The sequence below is a fragment of the Phyllostomus discolor genome, chromosome 6 (assembly GCF_004126475.2).
Source record: "Phyllostomus discolor isolate MPI-MPIP mPhyDis1 chromosome 6, mPhyDis1.pri.v3, whole genome shotgun sequence".
Lineage (NCBI taxonomy): Eukaryota > Metazoa > Chordata > Mammalia > Chiroptera > Phyllostomidae > Phyllostomus > Phyllostomus discolor.
Window position 1 is genome coordinate 155,115,883 of NC_040908.2, and position 14,875 is coordinate 155,130,757.

A 14,875-nucleotide genomic window follows, 5' to 3' on the forward strand; every position below is an offset into this window, starting at 1 on the left:
TATCTACCAAAATTCATTCTCCCATTAGCCCCAAATAATTGAAAGGTAGTCACATGGTTGCCCAGCCAGAGACTCTTATTTCCCAGCCTGCCTTGTGGGTCACTAAGGCATGTGACTTAGTGGATGGGGAAGGGAGGTGATGTGTGTGCTGCTTTCCAAATCCGGGCCTTAGAACCTTAGGTGTGGGCTCCTCCATGCTCTGTCCTCCTCTTCCCATAACCTGGGGGCCCAGTGTGTCCACATGGCAGCTGTGACCGTGCAGACGAGGTCAATGCCTTAGGGCTGGGGGAGCAATATGATGGGAAGAGCCTGGCTTCCTGACTGTGTGTGCAGAGCCACCTGCCCAGGTGGCCTGCCTACCTGGAGACTGTTATATAAGAGAGAAATCAGCTTATACTGTTTATGTCCCTGTGTAGTTGTAGAGGGAGCTCTCTGTTATAGCAGCGAGGTCTTTACCCTTTTTGTTGCTTCTTTTTATTACATGTTCTGTCTTGAATGGAGGCCTGAGGTTTGGAAGGACGGCTCCCATTGTGTAACCATGGGACAAAAGGAGGACAGGTAAAGATGGCAGAGCAGGGAAGATGGGGAGAGCCCGAGTCCCTTGGAGCTTGGACGATCTGCCACTGGCTGGCCCAGGGTCTGAGGCAGCAGTGCAGGGACTGTAGTCCCCAGGGAAGGAGCCCCAGCTGCAGAGCTAGAGGCAGGGTGGAGAGTTTCGAAGGCAGGGCCCGTGTTCCAGCCAAGGATGAGAGTGGGAGAACCAACAATGGGACTGGCAAATCCAGGGTCTGTTAATAAAAAGTAAGTCCCAGTGCAGGGGAGAGGGTTCTACAGGCAAAAGCAAAAACTATTCCTAGTTTCTGTAGATTCTGTGGGCTGATTGGGTGGCTCTTCTGCTGGTCTTCAGTGGGATCATCCCTGTGGCCACACCCACCCGGTGGGTGGGCCTGGGCTGTTGGCCAGATGCCTTGGTTCCCCTCCACGTGGCCTTTCCATATGGCTGCCTTAGGCTTCCTGAGGATGGTGTCAGGATAGCCAGGGGGAGAAACGGAAGTCCCTTTAAAATATGGCTTCCAAAGCCGCAGAATGTTTTTTCTGTACCCTATGGGTCAGAGAAAGTCACAAGGTCAGCCCTGAGTGGAGGATTCAGTAGACTACACCTGCGGAAAGCAGGTGTAATCCGCACGGATGGCGGGCTGGAAGGGGGCTGTGTGTGCAGGCAAACACCACAACTAGTTTCAGTTGATTTCTTTTTTACGATTTTATTCATTTATTTGTAGAGAGGGGAGGGAGGGAGAGAGAGGGAGGGAGAAAAACAACAATGAATGGTTGCCTCTTGTGTGCCCCCTACAGGGGACCTGGCCCACAACCCAGGCATGTGCCCTGACTGGGAATGGAACTGGTAACCCTCTGGTTCTCAGGCTGGTGCTCAATCCACTGAGCCACAGCAGCCAGGGCTGATTTCTTAGTTGCAGCCAAAAGAAAATTAATGGATGTATCTTATGATTTACAGACTCCCCCCTACCACAATCTGGTTTCACCTCTCAGTGCCTCTCAGCCACCTAGGCCTTGCCTTTCCTCACTCACACCCACATATTCCCACCCCAGCGCCTTTGCACTTGCTGGTCCATCCACCTGACATGCTCAGAATTCAAATCTTCTCCTGACTGCTCCTTTGTTACATTTAGAGTTTGACTCACATTTTACTTGGAGAAGTCATCTCTGATCCCCGAACAGAAGTCACACCCCCGATACTGCCTGACTCCTAATTAGGCCTTACAATATATTACTTACATTTTACCATTTTGCTGGCTCTTATCCTTGGCTCACCTACACTTGAAGAAGGGCGGTAAGCCCAAGAACGCAGGGACTGTGGACTATCTGGATCTCTGATATATGCCTGGGACTTGGTAGGTATTCAATAAATATTGACTGAAAAAATAAGCTTCATGCCCTTTAGATATTGGAATATCAATACTCAAACATTTGGGACTGAAGGCAACTTCAGTGGCCTCACAGAGGATCCCACGGAGTGGGGAAGGGAGCACATGTCTCGGCTGCAGAGCCTCAGCAATCACGGTCACTCTGTCAGTCCGTGACTAGAAGCACTGTTCGAAGTGCTCGGACACTGTAACGGCACCACACGTGCACCTCAGCACCTGGGCGGGCGTTCTGGGGGTTCTGTGAAGGACGGGGCTCGGGCATGATGGAGCGAGGACCCTCACTGAGCTGCAAGGGACACCCAGATGTGTGCTGAGGGCTGTTGTCAGGGGGCAGCCGCGAGAAGGGCTGTGTGGCAGTTTTAGTACATGCCCCCGGTGTTCTCCCATGGGGCGTGGGGCTCTGTTTCCTCCTCTTGGTTCTGGGTGGGCTTGCAATTGCTCCAACCAAAAGAGAAAGGCAGGAGAGATACAAAGGGACTTCCAAGGCTGGATCAGAAAAGGCCAGGTAGCTTCCTCTTGTGACGCCATAGTGAGGACGCCAACAGCAGGGAAGAGGTCTGACCACCCGGAGACCACCATGCTAGAGAGGTCATGGGCAGGTGTTCCAGCGGCCAGCCCCATGAAGCTCCCAGCCCACGGCCAGCATCAGCTGCCAGCACGTCAGTGAGCGGTCTTGGACATTCAGCGCCAGCTGGCATCGGACTGCCACCACTTAAGGGACTCTGGGCAAGGAGTGCTCAGCTATGCCCTTCCCGACCCTCAACATGCCCAGCAAAACCAAATGGCTGTTTTCAGCAGCCAAATTTGGGGGTAATGGGCCATTTCTTTAGTGCTTTCTCCTTCACAAAGACTGCTGGAGTCCTAACATCCCAGAGTCCCCTTGACATCACCACTGGATGATGTCTCGTTGTGACCCAGCAACGTCTCGAACCTAACAGGTCCCCAGATAAACTTGATCCCAGGCCCACCTCTCAGCCCTCGGTCTTCCTTGTCCAGTAAATGGCACCTTTGTCCCCAGTTTTGTGTTCAAGAATTCTGGTATTGTCCTTGAATCCTGCCTTTTTCTCAGCCCACGTGCAATCCCTCTGGAAGGTCTGGCGGCTTTACCTTCAAAATGCATCTGAAATGCATCCACTCTCCGTCTCTACTGCCACCGCCATTTCTCCCCTGGGCACCACCATAGCCTCCTGCAGCCCTTGCCTTTCCCGCCAGGTCCTTCTCCTCCCAACAGCCAGAGGGGCTTTCTCAACACAGAAATCCAGTCCTGGCGCCCCCAGTGGCCGCCCGGGGCACTGAGCCCAAACCCGACCTCGCTGTGGTCAGGGCACGGCCTCTTCACCCACCGTTGTGCTTTCCCTGCTTCCAGCTACCAGAGGTTTCGGGTACCCACGGTCACCTCTGGCCTGAAGACATTAAACGGAAAATTCCAGGAAAAAACAGTTCACAAGTTTTAAATTGTGCGCCATTCTGTGTGGTGCAACTCGGTCCGTGCGTCCCTCCCGGACCCACCCTCTGTGTGCGTCATTGTGTTGTCCAGTGTCTCCAGGCTGTAGCCGCTCCCTCCCTGCTGGTTATGAGCCATCTCGGTTATCAGGTCGGAGGTGCTGTCCCTGTGTAGCAGGGCTTGTGGTCACGTAGCCCTTATTTTACTTAATAGCAGCCCAATGCGCAAGAGTAGTGATGCTGGGAATTCAGACATGCCAAAGAGAAGCTGAAAGTACATGTCTATATACGAAAAATAGAGGAGTTCCTGCCAAGATGGAGGCGTAGGTAGAGACCCTTTGCTTCCTTGCACAACCAAAAGGAGGACAACAACCAATCTGAAATCAACAAACAACCAAAAGTGCCAGAAAATCAAACTTCATGGAACTCCAACAACAAAGGAATTAAAGAAAAAATCAACCAGAACAACCGGACTGGTAAGGTGGCGGACCAGGCCAGTGACTTTGAAAAACCGCTGTGACCCGCTTGGACACTGGAGGAGGGGCTGGCTGCTCGGCTCAGTGGGGTGCGCAGGAGTGGCTGACTTAAGGGGACTCACAAGTGGCTGTGGGCTACGGCTGGGGTTGCCACAGAAGGGGAAGCTCCCAGTCTCACAGGAGAGTCCTAGAATCCGTTGACAAGTATGTTAGAGACAGGAGTCAAGTCACACTGTTGCCTCTCTGGCCCCTCCCCCACAGGCATTGGGGCTGGGCAGCAAAGAGCCTTTCCCGCCCTGGTGAACACCTAAGCTCCCCCTCCCTCCCCTTACAACATAACAGCTGCACCAAGAGAAAGAAATACGGCCCAAATGAAATAACAGAGCAAAGATTCTGAAAGAGAGCTAAGCAATGAGGAGATAGCCAACCTATCTGATGGAGAATTTAAAGCCCTGGTAATCAAAATGCTCACAAGTCTGATAGAGCTTGGTCGAAAAATGAAAAAACAAATGAAGGGTACCCAAAGTGAAGTAAAGCAGGATGTTCATGCAACCAACAGTGACAGGAAGGGAACCAGGACTCAAAGCAACTATTTGAAACAAAAGGAAGAAAGAAACATCCATCCAGAAAATGAAGAAACAAGAATTTAAGAAAATGAAGAGAGCCTGAGGAATCTCTGGGACAACCTGAAATGTTCCAATATCCAATTTACGGGGGTGCCAGAAGGACAAGAACAACAGCAAGAAATTGAACACTTATTTAAACAAATAATGAAGGAAAACTTCCCCTTCAATCTGGTGAAGGATACACACTTCCAGGAAGTCCAGGAAGCCCAGAGAGTCCCAAGGAAGTTGGGCCCAAAGAGGAACACACCAAGGCACATCATCATTAAGTTACCCAAGGTTAAAGACAAGGAGAGAATCTTAAAAGCTGCAAGAGAAAAAGAAAGAGTTACCTACAAAGGAGTTCCCATTAGTCTATCAGCTGATTTCTCAAGAGAAACCTTGCAGGCAAGAAGGGGCTGGAAAGAAGTATTTGAAGTCATGAAAGGCAAGGACCCACATCCAAGATGACTCTATCCAGCAAAACTATCACTTAGAATGGAAGGGCAGGTAAAGTGCTTCCCAGATAAGGTCAAGTTAAAGGAGTTCATCATCACCAAGCCCTTACTATATGAAATGTTAAAGGGACTTATCTAAGAAAAAGAAGATAAAAAATATGAACGGTAAAATGACAACAAACTCACAACTATCAACAAATGAACCTAAAAGAAAAGAAAAACAACGGAAACAAAAACTAAGCAAACAACCCAAACAGGAACAGAATCAGAGAAATGGACATCACATGGAGGGGTTTCATTGGGGAAGGGAGGGAGGAATAGCGGGGGAAAGGTACAGGGAAGAAGAAGCATGGTTAGTAGGCATAAGGTAAACAGGCAGAGATAAAATATGGTATAGGAAACAGAGGACTCTAAGAACTTATATGTACAGCCCCTGGACGTGGACTAAGGGCAGGGAATCCTGGAGGCTTGTGGGAGGGGGGCAGGGCGGAGGAAGGATAGAGGGGGGAAAATTGGCAAAACTGCATAATCAATAAAAATATACTAAAAAAATCATCTTCTTCTGCCAGTATTTGTGGTCCCAGCCAAGGCAAGACAACAGGACTACGCCATGCAAGGCCCCGTTTCCCGGCTCACTACAGCCTTCCCCTCCACAGTGATGCCCTTCTGTCCACCTCGCACCTTATGCACACACTGGGTCATTTCCCTGGGAAAACCTGAAACTTAAACCTTTATGGAGGGTGTAAACAATTAACATTCCTTAAGTGAAATTCAAAAGCAAACAGTTCGTGCAGAGGGCACAACTCCTTGAGGCCTTAGACCCCTAAGAATCATCCCCACCTCCCCTTTCCTCGATAAGGAACAAAAAAGATTGGAATCTGTGGAACTTACTGTGCTGGCCTGTCCCAACCTTAATGCAAAGGAATGAACTCAGAGAATGGGGAAATTGCAGGTACGATGCAAGGGGCAGATGAGACACCAGCAGACATGCAGGCCTCTGGCCCCAGGGGCCCAGACCATGCCCCAGGCACCCAGCAGGGACGGCCTCTCTCCATGAAGGGCTTCTGGTCTGTATACAGTGTAGATGTCTTCCTTGGGGGAAGCACATTCATCAGATAAATTAGTAATTTCTGCTACTATGACAAAGGAAGGGGCCCTTCCTGGAAACCAGGGCCTCTCAAGAGACAAATTTCCCCCGTTTGTCAACCAGTTATTCGTCATAGTAAAATGCCAGGCCTAAGGGAAAAGAGACTGGAGCAGGCATCGCTGGAAACCAACCCCACGGCCCCAGGTGTGGCCCTGGAACAGGACTCGCCAGGTCAGGTTCAGGTGACCAGCTCAGTTTGTTTAAGTCTCTGCTTCCTTCCCCAGAGGGATGACGTGATCCCACAGGTGACAAGGTGACCAGAAGACATCCTCCCCCTGCCTGTAACTGGGAAGCAGGATGTCCCATGCCTACAGGAAGGGAGGGTGTGGGTATCCCAGCATGTGGACCAGAGGCCTGGTGGGAGCGGGCAGGGCCTGGGGCAGAGCTCCCACTGGGGACTTTGCATCTGCGCTGGGGCTGCTGGGCAGTGCTTGTTCCCCATAACCCTTCCAGCTTCCTGTGGCAAAGCAGTTAACATGTGAGACTTTAAATGCACTCCATAGGTTTTACGTTTTTATCATAGAACTTTTACTTTAAGGAGCAAAACCTTCTTAGGCCAATAACCCCCCCAGTACCCATGCCCAGCTTCAACAGTTGTCAACACTTTGCCTACCCTTGTTTCAGCAACCTTTCCCTTTTCTTTTTGGTGAATATTCTGAGTATTTTAAAGCAAATCTCAGACATCTCACCAGACAATTAAGAGGCACTAGTTAAATGGCGTTTGAAATGTAACAAACAGCGGGTACCCCTACTTGGAACCTTCCTAGCTAGAATTCTGAGTAAGGGGTTTGAGACCAACGGGCGTAGTCCAGCCCCCTCGCTTTACAACAAAGAGAACTCGGGAGAATTGAGCCGCCCAGCCCTGGTGCTCGAGCGGGAACCAGGGAGAGAAGTCAGCCTTGGTGCTTGCCTGGTAAGTGGCGGTCCCAGGCAGGTGACCGCTCCCTGGCTGGTCCCTGGGAGGTGGGCGCGGGGGGCGGGAGGGGGGCGGGGACACTCCGCCGCCGACGAACAGAGAGAATCCGAGCGATTAGCCGTTCGCACTTCTGGAAGCGCAGGCCTGGTGAGCGACCGGCCTAGGATGCTCCCGGATCCTGGGACTTGCAAGCTGCGGTAACGGGAGCGCGGGATTGTGGGGCTGACTGGGGCAAGGTACCCGAAGCTGGGGTAGCTCGGAAAGAGGAAGGAGCCTGCTCCCGCGACCAGCGGGATAACCCAAGGCTGAGGGTAGACTGGGGCCTAGGTTGCCTGGCGGTCGCCCCCAGGCCCCCAGTGGGGAGTGGGCAGCGGGGCTGGCAGGGTGCCCGTGCCCGGAGCTGGGGACAGGAAGTCATCTCCCGAGGGCGCGGCACTGGGTGAGATGCTGCAGGTGTGTGGCGCAGGTGCAGGGAAGGGCTGCGGGGACCCACAGTCTGTCAGCGAACAGCGAGGTGAGAGGGGGGTCGCTTTCGCTTCCTGGGAACGCCAGCCTTGGGACCAGAGCTCGCTGCTGGGCCTGGCGTGAAGAGGATTTTGCAAGGTGGAGACAACCCGAGGAGAGGGTGATGCATTGAGGCTCGCATCCGACCGCCTGGGGGGGGCTAGAATTGGGGGCTCTGGGGCGACATATTGGGGTTCTGCAGGGGCGGTATGGCCTCGGGCGTTTGGGAATGCTACCAAGAATCTGGGTTTGGAGAAGGCTGAGGCGGTGACGGGGGGAAGGAGGAAACTGGAAAGAGGTCTGGGAACAGTGAGCTGGGGGGGCTGGCAGGGGTGGGGGTGTCTCTCGACGTGGAGGGACGTGGGACAGTGCCAAGAACGGGGAGCGCGGAGAGGGCAGTCCCGCCCCGGGACCAGGGGCGGATGCACCTTTAGATCAGCGGAGGGGAGGGAGTTAGCCTTTGGAAGAGACGGAGCGGGGCGGCGTTTGCAGGAATGGGACTGAGGCTCAAACTGCCAGAGGAACCTTTCTTGGTTGCTAACATCCGCCACCTTGAGCGGGCGGGGAACACACAAAGCCTTGGAAACGGCCGGGGCCCCAACGCGAGCTGACTCTGAAGGCCTTCTCTCTGCAACTGTGGCTTTATGAATGACGCTGGGCGTGCGGGCTCTTTAAGGAAGAGGTCGGGGGCGTGCCTGGAAATGAGTCCTGGGGCCGCCTTCCCCGGAGCGGGGGAGCGGTCCCGGACGCCTGGAGGCTCCGGTGGGACCTGTAGCCGGGGCCCGGGAAAACCGCGCGCTGTGGCCCAGCGCTCGCCGGCCTCCTTCCACGTCCTTTGGACCCCACCCTGAGCCCTTCTGACCTCCACTGCATCCCTCTTTCCAGAATACCACCCCGCAAGCCCTTCCTCCATTCAGCTCCCCACAGGCAGGCCGCCCTCTCTCTCCCCACAAGCCCCCCTCTTCCATAGCAGCCCATGCCTCCCTCTCCCTGCACCTCCTCCCCACCTTGTCCTCCGCAATTTTCCAGCACCCTGGCCCTGCACTCCTCCTCCTCCTGCCACTTTGCCTTCCATTCCTCTCCCCTAGGCCCCAGCCTCTTCTTCCCTGATAGGTCATCTTCCTGTTCACTGGCCCTTCCCTGTGTCTTGTCTCATGCATGAGGCCCCTGGGGTGGGAGCAGGTTGTGAGGTTCACCCTAAAACCGAACTTCTTCGTCCAAGGGCAAGATGGGCAGGCCTCTAGACCACCCCCCATGTGACAGCTGAGGACCAGGGCCTGCTCACTGCCCTTGACTCCAGGAAAGGCTGTGCAGTGACCCAGCTCATCTGCTACCCTTTTCAGGGACCCTTTAAAGCGCTCCAGGATCCTGCACATGGCACTGATGGGGACCCCTGAACCCTACAGTGAGCCGGATGCCAGCCAGGAGAAGCCCTTTCTGCTTCGGGCACTACAGATCGCATTGGTGGTCTCTCTCTACTGGGTCACCACCGTCTGCATGGTGTTTCTCAACAAGTACCTGCTGGACAGCTCCTACCTGCAGCTGGAGAGCCCCATCGTCCTCACCTTCTACCAGTGCCTGGTGACCACGCTGCTCTGCAAGGGTCTCAGCATACTGGCCATCTGCTTTCCTGGTGCAGTGGACTTCCCCTCTCTGTGCCTGGAACTCAGGATGGCCCGCAATGTCCTGCCCCTGCCGGTGTACTTTGTCGGCTTGACCATCTTCTATAACATCGGCCAGAGGTACATGGGTGTGGCCTTCTACACCCTGGGCCGATCACTCACTATCTTCTTCAACGTGCTGTTCTCCCACCAGATACTCAAGCAGACCACTTCCTCCTATGTCTTGCTCACCTGCGGCATCATCATTGGTGAGTGGCCAGCCAGGGCTGTGGGAAACAGGGGAGGCATGGCAGCCAAAACCCTAAGGAATATCCCTCCCAAGCACCTTTGGACTTTATCTGTCCCAGCTCCCATGATGCCACAATAACATGAGGAAGATCCTGGGATCCAGAGAGCAAACAACTTGCTTGAGGTCCCCCAACAAGTTAAGGGCACAGGCAGGGCCCTCACACAAGGTGAAATTATAATCTGTATTTCACTGAGGGAAAACCAAGGCACAGAGAGGTTCAGTAACTTGTCCGAGATCACACAGCTAATAAGTGGCAGAGCTGGGATCTGATCTCAAGCAGTCAGCCCCCAGGCACTGACCACCATGCTTACTGTGCCCTATTGCTATGTCCTGACTCCCCATCCAGTGGTCTTTCTAGAAGACAATGCATCTTTTCATTACTATTCTGTCACCCTGACCTTGCGGGCTCATAATAATGCCTGATACGGTGGCAGGGGATATGCTTTGAGAGACGTTAGCTGTCTTCCCAGGCTTGACCCTCAAAAAATCACCATTATTGATGGGGACGTTGTGCTATCATTTCCCATATAGCATCTCCTTTGTTCCCCAGAGGTCCCTGGGCAGTGGTATCACGGTCATCATCTCCATTCAAACAGGGAAACTGAGGCTCAGAGAGCTTACTTACTTGCCTAAGGCCACACAGCCAGGACTGCAAGGCTGGGGTGCACACACAGAGTGGCCAGACTGCCAGGCCTGTGCTTCTACCCACTCTGCTCTGTTCTCATCCCCCAGAAGTTAGAGCTGCGCTGTCTGATACAGCAGTCACTGCCACACGTCTGTTTCCATTTCCATTGCAGCAGGTCCTCAAACAGCATCATTTTGTTATAACAGTGATGAGATGCATAGGAACTGAACTCTCGTTTGTATCAATTAGCCTATGGTAAACTGATTCAGTTCTAGGTTGTTTTAGTGGCAGAATCTATGGACCACATGAAGTGAAGACTTCCTGTAATTCAAATTAAATGAAAGGTTGAAAATTTAGTCTCAGTAACAGGCATTGCAACCTGATTCTGTAGCCACTTTACACGTGTTCAGTGGCCACGTGTGTCCAGCAGTGACTGTCTGGACAACTTAGATTATACAACATTTGTTGTTTTGTTGCAGCACACTGGGTAGGGGCACCCCCAGCATCCCTCCCCACTCCCTGGGCCTCTGTCATCCAGGAATGAGATGTCTCTTGAAACCTGTTCAGGCTTTTCCTGGTGCTGGAAAGTTGGTCTTGGTTGACCTGCATATTCTTCCCCAATGTCTCAGAGGCCCAGGCCAAGGGGGGCTGGTCAAGGGCAGGAGCCCATCCCATGCCACCTGTCCTAGAAAGTGTCCCCCTTGTTGAGCAACTGCTGCATCCAGGGCTGCTCAGTCTAGCCCCAAGTTGGGGGCGGGGCAGGGGAGAAGGGTGGAGGTTAGAATAGGAGGAGCTGCCAAGACCCCAGCATCTCTCTCAGCTGCTCCCTCTTCCCCTCCCAGGGCAAGCCTCACTGTCTCCCACACTTCCCCATCTGCCCCACGCATCTCACTTCAGTCATGCACACCTGTGTGTGTGTGTGTTTAGGATGCTCTTGGTGGGAGAACTTGCACGCAGGAAGGTGATGTCACTAGGGAAACTGGGCCCAGATCCGAACAGTAATAAAAGTAGCTGATGGTGAGATTGCTTCTGAGAGGTGCAGCCACTGGCCAGCCTGATGGGGCCAGGCCAGGCCAGGCCAGGCCCTGGACTGGAGGCTGGAGCTCTCTGCCAGCCTCTGTCCAGCTGTTCCCACTCTGGAGTGACTCCCCTTCCTTACTCCTTGTTGGGGAAGAGGGGTCAGAGGCCACTACTCCAGCCCCCTCCTCCTCCCTGCTCCCAGGTCACACAGTGCCTTTCAAAGCTCCTCCCAGCTGAGAGTCCCTCTGGGGTGTGGAACCTTGAGGGGGCAGTCCCTCCTGAATCAGAAGGTAACCAGCAGGAGGGCTGAGGGTGCTCTGGCTAAGCACCCGCCACCCCCATCAGAGTCGTGGGTAACTTGTCTGCAAAGGCTCTGCCAGGAAAGGGAGAGCTGGGAGAGTGCGCCCACGATGCAGTGGGTGCCTGGTGTCCCTTAATCCTCACAACCGCCTCCACAACAACCTCCATTCATTCATTCAACAAATACTCACTGAGACCAGGCACATGCCAGGGACTGTGCCAGGCACTGGGGAGACGTGTGGAAAAGGTAGACCCGGCTCCTACACTCCTGGAGGTCACGGTGATGGTGCCTGGCAGTCTGTGAGTGAAGAAGGAGCAGGCAGAGCTGTGACGGGACAGAGAAGGTGCTGTGGGAGTCCTGGCTGTGGCGGGGAGGGCAGGAGGGTGGGCAGGGGGTCATGCAAGCAGCCCTTCTGGAAGAAGTGCCAGATGGGGGTGAGGGAGGTGTGAGGTAGAGCATGTGCATCCTCCACAGCTAGGCCCGAGCAAGACTCACCATGTGGGAGGCTGCCCAAGTTCATGAGTCCGGAACATTTTAAGAGCAGTGGGGAGGCGACATGGAGGAGCTTTAGGCCAGAACGTGACCTTGAGCAGATCTATACTTGAGCAACGTCATTTGGGTTGCAAGGTGCAGAGTAGATTGGTTGGGGGGGGGGGGTCAAGAGAGGGGCCCATAGCTCTGCCACTCAGGGAAGCGGGAGCTCAGAGAAGTTCAGTGAACTTTTCCCAGGCCTCCCAGCCTCTAAATGGCAGAGCCCAAAGCTCTCTGACACCAGACCTTTTCTACCCTCCCATGTTGTCAGCGGCTGAGGCAGGGGATACAAGGTGTGTAAGATTCAGCCCTGCCTTGGGAAGGTGAGGTCTCACTGAAGAGACTGCACTGTCCCATGGGCAGGTGCCCTGCAGCCCAGGTCACACCAGGGGTCTTCAAGGGAAGCAGAGCAGGAAGTGGACTGGTGGCTGGTGATATCAGGAAGACTCCCCCTGCCCCAGAGAAGCTGACTTTGACCTTGAAGAATGAGTTGAAACTGTCTGAGAAGGAGGAGGGTGGTTCTGGTGCTGGAGACAGACAAGGACACTGAGCCCCACCAGCCTGAGAAGCAGGAGATCAGAGCAGCACTGGCTGGGGTGGGCGCAGGATGCAGACAGCTGGCGGAGTTGCAGGACGCCCAGGTGCCAGGCTGAGGAGCACAGACCAATGGTGGGCGGTGGGGAGCCTCGGAGGCTCTGTGGGCTGGAGGTGACAGAGGATAGGAGCCTAAGAGAGCATGAAGCCTGACTCTCCCAAGTGACCTGCAGCCCCAAGTGATCTAACTCACTACAGGCTTCCCTTTTACAGACCAGGGCGCCCAACCTCTGATACCTTAAATCCCTTGCCCAAGGTCTGTAACCATAAAGTTCGAATCCTACTCAAGTGCTACTTTCCAGATGCCTTGGGCCAGCACCGTCACCCAGTTATGGGTTCTTACAGCTCCCTGCACTGTTTCACGGACCTCATTACAGTTGTAATTAAAGAAGTAATTGGGCAATGAATTGTTTTAATATCTTTGTCCTTTGCTAGAATGCATGCTCCCTGCAGAAGCATTCTTGGCCTCGGCCACACCCCCAGCCCTTATGTGGTGCTTTGCATACAGTAGAGGCTTTGGACATATGTATTGCAGGAAAGGTGGGAGGATGGGGTGTGAGGGCAGCATACATTCTCAATTTTTGCAGCAATATTCTCTGTCCTCCTTCCTCCCATCCACCTCTCCTTCCCCATCTCCTCTCCCCTCTGCAGTCGGATTCTGGTTTGGTGTGGACCATGAGGGGATGGAGGGTTCCCTGTCTTTGACGGGCATCCTCTTTGTCGTGCTAACCAGCCTCAGCATCTCGCTCAACGCCGTCTACACAAAAAAGGTGCTCCCGGCCTTGGACGGCAGCATCTGGCGCCTGACCTTCTACAACAATGCGATCTCCTGCGTCTTCTTCCTTCCCCCACTCCTGCTGCTGGGGGAGCTGCGGACCCTCCGCCTCTTTGTCCAGCTGGGCAGAGCCCACTTCTGGGGCATGATGACGCTGAGAGCACTGTTTGGCCTTGCCATCAGCTATGTGACAGGCCTGCAGATCAAGTTCACCAGCCCCCTGACCCACAACGTGTCAGGCGCAGCCAAGGCCTGTGCCCAGGCCGTGCTGGGTATGCTGTACTATGAGGAGACCAAGAGCTTCCTCTGGTGGGCGAGCAATCTGTTGGTGCTCGGGGGCTCCTCCGCCTACACCTGGGTCCGGGGCTGGGAGATGAAGAAGGTCCAGGAGGAGCCCGGCCCCAAGGAGGACGAGAAGAGCAGCATGAGGGTGTGAGCCTCTGCAGGGACCTCGGGATGGCCTGTCCCAAGAGAATGCCCCGGAATGCGGGGAAGGCCTCTCTTACCTGACAGACCTAGGTAGGCCTAGGAGGAATGGAAAATCACCAGGCGAGAAAACTACACCGTGGGACACTGTAGCCTGGGAAACTGCCAGCCAACCCAACCCAGGACAAACAGATGCCCGGCTAAGATTGGGGTCTGGGTTCGGCCTATCCAGCATAACAGGGTGCAGCTTTAACCCGAGGTCTGACAAGGTGTATCAAGAACAATGGTCAGCAGAAACGGCACCCAGCAACCAGCTCTAGCCAGTCAGACTCTGACTCCCCAACCAGTTACCCTTCGTAAGTTTTTGTGCTTAAAAACCCTGCCCTAAGAACAACCGAGCGAGTGTTAACCGCCCTTGGTTGGCTCCTCAACCTCCCCAGTTGGCCCCACTTTCCCCACGAGTGTTCACCTCCCTTGGTTGGCTCCCCAACCTTCCTAGGTTGGCCCCACTTTCCCCCATGAGTGATAACCTCCCTTGGTTGGCTCTCCAACCGTCCTAGGTAGGCCCCACTTTCCCCCATGAGTGATAACCTCCCTTGGTTGGCTTCCCAATCTCCCTAGTTGGCCCCACTTTCCCCCACGAGTGTTATCCCCCGTGGTTGGCTCCACTTTTCCCTCTTATTCCCCCTAATAAACCCTGTTCTTGACTCACTGTGTCCATCTGGTTTCTTGAGCGACTCTGACCTAACATTACCCAGGGTGTACTGCCTCCAGGGGGCATTGCTTACAGACCAATCAGAGTCGGGGGGCGGGGGGCGGCGCATCAGACAGAACCAGTGTTTCAAGTAATGTCAGAAAGTTGCCAATCCTCTCTCCATCCCCTTTTTTACTTGGGGGTTTTGTCCTCCCGTAGGGAGGAGGGACCCCTACCGGGAGAGCACACTAGCCCTTGGGGAGCAGCAGTGATGCACCCCTTCCTGCCCCTCTCCCAGCGCCTTTTACCTGCACGTGCCCCTTGGGGTTGAGGATAAGCCACAACCTTGAAGGAGCAGTGTGGCAAAGTGCGCAGGGACATGAGGCTGTGACCCCCCCCCCCACAGGCCCAACCAAGGGGTTTGGGACACCTCACATGTCCGGGTTCCAGGGGGCAGCACAGCTGTGGCCCCACAAACCCAGCTTCCCTGGGAGAGACGTGTGGGCTGG

General features: G+C 54.4%; 1 protein-coding gene across 2 annotated transcripts; it reads left to right on the forward strand.

Moving 5' to 3' along the window:
* The first annotated feature begins 6,530 nt into the window (after nt 1-6,530).
* LOC114500021 (GDP-fucose transporter 1-like) lies at nt 6,531-14,382 on the forward strand. 2 transcript variants are annotated; one of them, XM_028516593.2, is made up of 3 exons: nt 6,531-7,182; nt 8,833-9,359; nt 13,123-14,382. In XM_028516593.2, exons 1-3 carry the CDS (start codon nt 7,151-7,153, stop codon nt 13,680-13,682), a joined length of 1,119 nt encoding a protein of 372 aa, XP_028372394.1. In that variant the 5' UTR covers nt 6,531-7,150; the 3' UTR covers nt 13,683-14,382. The 2 variants fall into 2 exon arrangements, with proteins under 2 accessions (XP_028372394.1, XP_035885187.1); XM_036029294.1 differs by having other exon boundaries at nt 6,535-7,588; nt 8,833-9,361; nt 13,125-14,350.
* The last annotated feature ends 493 nt before the right edge of the window (nt 14,383-14,875 follow it).

Bases quoted from the DNA above. Each gene is read 5' to 3' on its own strand.
- LOC114500021 (XM_028516593.2), top strand. From the start codon at position 7,151: ATGCTCCCGGATCCTGGGACTTGCAAGCTGCG. The intron at 7,183-8,832 runs GTAACGGGAGCG...TACCCTTTTCAG, and splicing joins CCTGGGACTTGCAAGCTGCG to GGACCCTTTAAAGCGCTCCA. The intron at 9,360-13,122 runs GTGAGTGGCCAG...TCCCCTCTGCAG, and splicing joins CACCTGCGGCATCATCATTG to TCGGATTCTGGTTTGGTGTG.